The sequence below is a fragment of the Octodon degus genome, unplaced genomic scaffold, assembly GCF_000260255.1.
Source record: "Octodon degus isolate 3935 unplaced genomic scaffold, OctDeg1.0 scaffold00164, whole genome shotgun sequence".
NCBI classification, from domain to species: domain Eukaryota; kingdom Metazoa; phylum Chordata; class Mammalia; order Rodentia; family Octodontidae; genus Octodon; species Octodon degus.
This window is the reverse complement of record NW_004524740.1, coordinates 5,238,936-5,243,536: the sequence shown is the minus strand read 5'-3', so window position 1 is coordinate 5,243,536 and position 4,601 is coordinate 5,238,936. Positions and strand designations below refer to the sequence as shown.

At 37.3% G+C, this 4,601-nt stretch overlaps 1 protein-coding gene across 2 annotated transcripts in view; it reads left to right on the top strand.

Moving 5' to 3' along the window:
• The window catches only part of Gdpd1 (glycerophosphodiester phosphodiesterase domain containing 1), a 52,631-nt gene that overhangs the window by 11,642 nt on the left and 36,388 nt on the right, over positions 1–4,601 (top strand). For both annotated transcript variants that reach the window (XM_004643041.2, XM_023703150.1), the window contains exon 2: positions 952–994. In XM_004643041.2, the coding sequence (XP_004643098.1) occupies positions 952–994 (43 nt within the window). The remainder of the gene's footprint in view (positions 1–951; positions 995–4,601) is intronic.

Sequence of the window (4,601 nt, the reverse complement as noted above, 5' to 3'; positions counted from 1 at the left end):
TGGCATGTGGTGCTGGGGGATTGAACCGCGGTCCCTGATGCTTTGCTAAGCTTGTTCTAAGTAGGTGCTTTAGACCACTGAGCCATCTCTCCAGCCCCCCAGCTTTGTTCTTGAATATTGGTTATCTGAATATGACATATATTCATAGTTGTTTCAGTTAAAGGTCAGTTAACCTAATCTAACCAAGGGTCATCTACCCTCAGAAGGGTACTTTTTTTTTTTTTTTTCAAAAACATAACTTCCATATTTACTGGAACTGTTCTCCATCATGCATCAGCTCTGATACTCAAAGTGTGACCAGGTATCCTAACTCCAGAGTCCTATCCTCAAATACCCCACTGTACTGCTTTCAACCAGGTGATTAAAATAATCACACCTTCTTAGTAGTTCATAGGTAAAGGAGAAAAGAGACAATAATTATGCTATAATGTGATAGATACCTTAGTAGAAATATGCATAAGACCGAGGATACAGAGGGAAGACTTTAATTTTGTTCTAGAGATACATGTGTACCAAATTCTCTTCTGTCTTTCCTTTGACAAACAGATGATAGGGCTAAAAATTATGTTTAGATTTTTTTTTTAAATCCTCCTAGGTTTCTCTGGCTGTTTTCTGCTTATGTTTCCATTGCTTCTGCCTCCTCTGCCTCCCTTTCCTTTCTCCCTCACTCTCCCCTTCTGCTCCTTTTTCTTCTTTTCTCCTCCTCTTTTTTTTTTGGGGGGGTGGTATTGGGGGTCAAACCCAGAGTACCTGCCAGACATACTTGGCAGGTACTCTGCTGGTTTTGATTGTTGATTCCTATTGATAAAGCTAAAATTAAAAAAAACTCACAGAATACTTTACTGTAAATATGCATAATAAATAAGCATCAGAATTCATTAAATGTATTCATTTCTAGAAAAATAGTGTGTTCATGTTCAGAATAGCTAGTAAATTTTAATGTTTTTACAGGTGCTGGAGAAAATTTGGAGAATACAATGGCAGCTTTTCAACAGTAAGTACAGTATATAATATATATTCTTTTATTATAAAGAGATGATGATTTACAAATGGAGGACAATATAGATGTAGCATGCACTTGTGGTGATTGTTTTATAAAATTGAATTGCTTTTTTCATTTAATTACCCTGAAGTGTTGCAGGGTGTTTCACTTCTATATAACTGAAAAACTAGATAAGAGTTTGGGCAATCAAAAGATACTATAGTTTCAAAGCTGAAAGAAGATCTTAGTAATAAGGCATGTGTTATATATAATGCTAATTAGTCTTTCAGAGAAAGAGTAAATGAAATGATTATATTCATCACTGTTTATGATTTGGATTATGCGTTTTTGTCCACAGTAATTTTTGTTCAGATCTGAACCTCCAAATTACGTTTGTCTTATTTTTTAATAATGTTAGCTTTTCTTGTTTATAATTGGATACTTCATACAGTTGTCTTCTAGAGCACTTGGCAGAGAAGCAGGAGACACAGGCGTGACAGTTGATTGGTACCATTGTTCTTTTTCTGAGAGTCATTGTCAGTCCATGGTAATGATGAGAGCAGTCTTTTTTTCCCTGAAAAACAAGGGATGTAAAAAATTAAACCCAACAAATGATAACTTTAAGGTTTTGGGTTTTTTTGCCTTTAACTTTTTAAGTTTTTTAAAAATTGGGGTCTTGTTACACAGCCTGTGCCAATCCCAAATTGTTGAGCTATTGTTATGTACAGTATTGAGACTAGGAAATCAGGAGCTTTTTGTTTTGTTTTGTTTTTCTGTGTGTTGGTTTTTGAACCCAGGGCCTCCTGCATATTAAACAGATTGTTTTTACAGTGAGCTATACTTGTGAGTAGGCAAGGGCAACTTGATCTAGGTTTTTATTCTACTTTCCAACAATTTGACACCTTAGGATTATTTTTCCAGTTATCAGGTCCAATAGTACTGTCTCTTTGTAGTCTAGCTTCATCTGAATCCTGTCCTTCATGTGTTTGCTATCTCTTACTTTTCCTATTAGGGATATTCTCAAAAATCTCTTAAAAATGCAGAAACAGGCCAGGGATATAGCTCAGGGGCACAGCGCCTGCCTGGCAAGTGTGAGGTCCTGAATTCAATTTCCAGTACTAAAAAACAAAAGCAAAAACTTTCTGTCATTACTGAAAGTGAATTTTTTTTTTTTTTTTTTTTTTTTTTTTGCGGAACCAGAGATTGAGCTCGGGCCCTTGCACTTGCCAGGGAAGAGCTTATTCCACTGAGCCATCTCCCTAGCCCCTGAAAGTGAATATTTTAACTTACACTATTGTTCTCTTTACTTAGATTCTATACATACCAAGAATAGTATAAAATCTAAGTAAAAAATCTATACCAAATTAGCTATAGTTAAATATAATTATATAATTTTATGTGTATAATTTCCAGTGAGATACACAAAAACACTTGCACACATTTACCATTTTTTCCTGGGATATTGATGATATAAATAACTTAGGAGAAACTGCTCATAATTTTGAGAAATTTTAGCTTTTTTTTTGTTTGAAGCACATTATTTTCAAGGCATTTCTTCATATCTTTTAAAAATATCTACCAGTCATCCTTGTTTATGAAATTACAATGGACTAAAATAGTGCTGAGCATGGTAGTGCACACCTGCAATCACGGTACTCCAGAGGCCAGCGCAGGAGGATCACTGTGAGATTGAGCCTGGCTTTGGCTACAGAGACCCTGCCTCAGAAAGTACTCCCTAAAAAATAAAAATAAAGAAAATAGTAGTTATTTCTAAGGTTGAAACATTTGGAAATATCACAGTTTTTTACTCTTTGAAGATTTAATCAAATATATTTGATATTTGAAAGATACAATTTAGTTATTTGTTGCAGACAATTAGATTTTCCATCTTCAGCAGTTTCTATACAGTTTTATTTAGAGAATAACTTGAAAAGTGGCACAACCTTCTCTGTCACATGAAAGCCATATTATATAAATATATATATATATATATATATATATGAATTTTTTTTTACCTTTTTTTTTTTTTTTGGCAGAACCAAGGATTGAACTCAGACCCTTGCTCTTGCCAGGCAAGCGCTAATTCTACTGAGCCATCTCCCTGGCTCCCTGGCTTTGATTTTTTGTTTTTTTGTAGTGTTCAAGGTTGAATCCAGGGGCTCATGCATGTATCTCCATGCCAACTGTTTACTTTTTTATTTTTAGGAGCTTTTCGGTACTTCAGAAGAAACCAACTCTCTCGCATTTTGTTGTTAAAGTTAGTAGTTACATTTATTTGTGTTAATAAGGTTTTCATCACCTTCACCAAGTATATATTAAAACAAAAAAACACGAAAGAAAAGTGGCTTATTTGGCCTACAGACTCAGAGGTTTCTGTGCAGAGAAGGCCTCCAGGGCGAATCCTCTAGGTGGAGGCAGTGGTGAACCAAAGCTGTTCACTTCCTGCCCACCAGGAAGCCTAGGGAAGAGCCAGAGAGGGAGGGACCCCTGGGGAAGAGCCTGATTTTCTCCAAAGGCAGCCCCCAGAGGCCTGGGCCATCCAGTAAGACCCCACCTTCCACTAAACCCGCTTAGCTGGAATTCGTCAGTGAATCAAGCCACTTGATGCAGTTAGAGCCCTCCTGAGCATTCAGCTCCTCAGGTCTCAGATGCCAACCAAGCCTTCAACAGATGTTTTGGGCTGCTTGTTAGCTGACCAAACTATTTTCTGAGGGGAAGGGTTAAGGTGTAGACAGGGTCTTGGTATATAGTCCAGGCTGGCCTTGAACTCACCTTGTAGCCTAAGCTGGCCTGAAACTCAGGGCAATTCTCCTACCTCAGTTTCCTAAATGCTGGGTTTATAGCCATGCACCATCATGCCCAACTTGAAATTTCATATAAAATGTAAATCCAAAAGGCTTTAACTTTCCTTTTTTTTTTTTTTTTTTTTTTGAGACAGGTCTCAGGACACTGTCCTTGAACTCACAGTCCTGCCTCAGCCACCTAGGTGTTGGGATTATAGGTGTGCTAGCCTAACCTTTTTGAGGGTTTTTGGGGTTATGGTCCATATTTGTTTTTTGTTTTGTTTTGTTTTTGGTACTGGGGATTGAATCAGGATCTTGTGCCTGCCAGACAGGCCCTTAAGTCACTGAGCTATCTCTCCCCAGAGGTATTTGGGTTTTGCCTTGCTGAGAAAGGTTCTTGGTCTTACACATTGGCATTCTTGCTATAAATACCTACTTTTAAAATTTTAGCTTGGGAGATAACTCAGTAGAATAAGTGCTTGCCTGGCAAGTGCAAGGGCCTGAGTTCAATCCCCAGTTCCGCAAAAAAAAAAAAAAAAAAAAAAAAAAAAAAATTTATATTTTTGTTTGAGACAAGGTCTTCCTAAATTGCTTGGCTGGCCTTGAACTTGCTGTTCTCTTAATCTGTTTTAGGAGCTAGGATTATAAGCATGCACTGTTACACCTGGCTATGTTGACCTTTTTTTTTTTTTTTTTTTAATGAGATGGAGTTGCTGTCTTTCAGGGAGGTTTTAAACTCACTTAACTAGCCCCTGCTGACCTCAGATTTGCAGTGATCCTCCAGCCTCAGCCTTCTGAATGCTGCTGGTGTGTACCACCATGTCCAGCTGTACTTA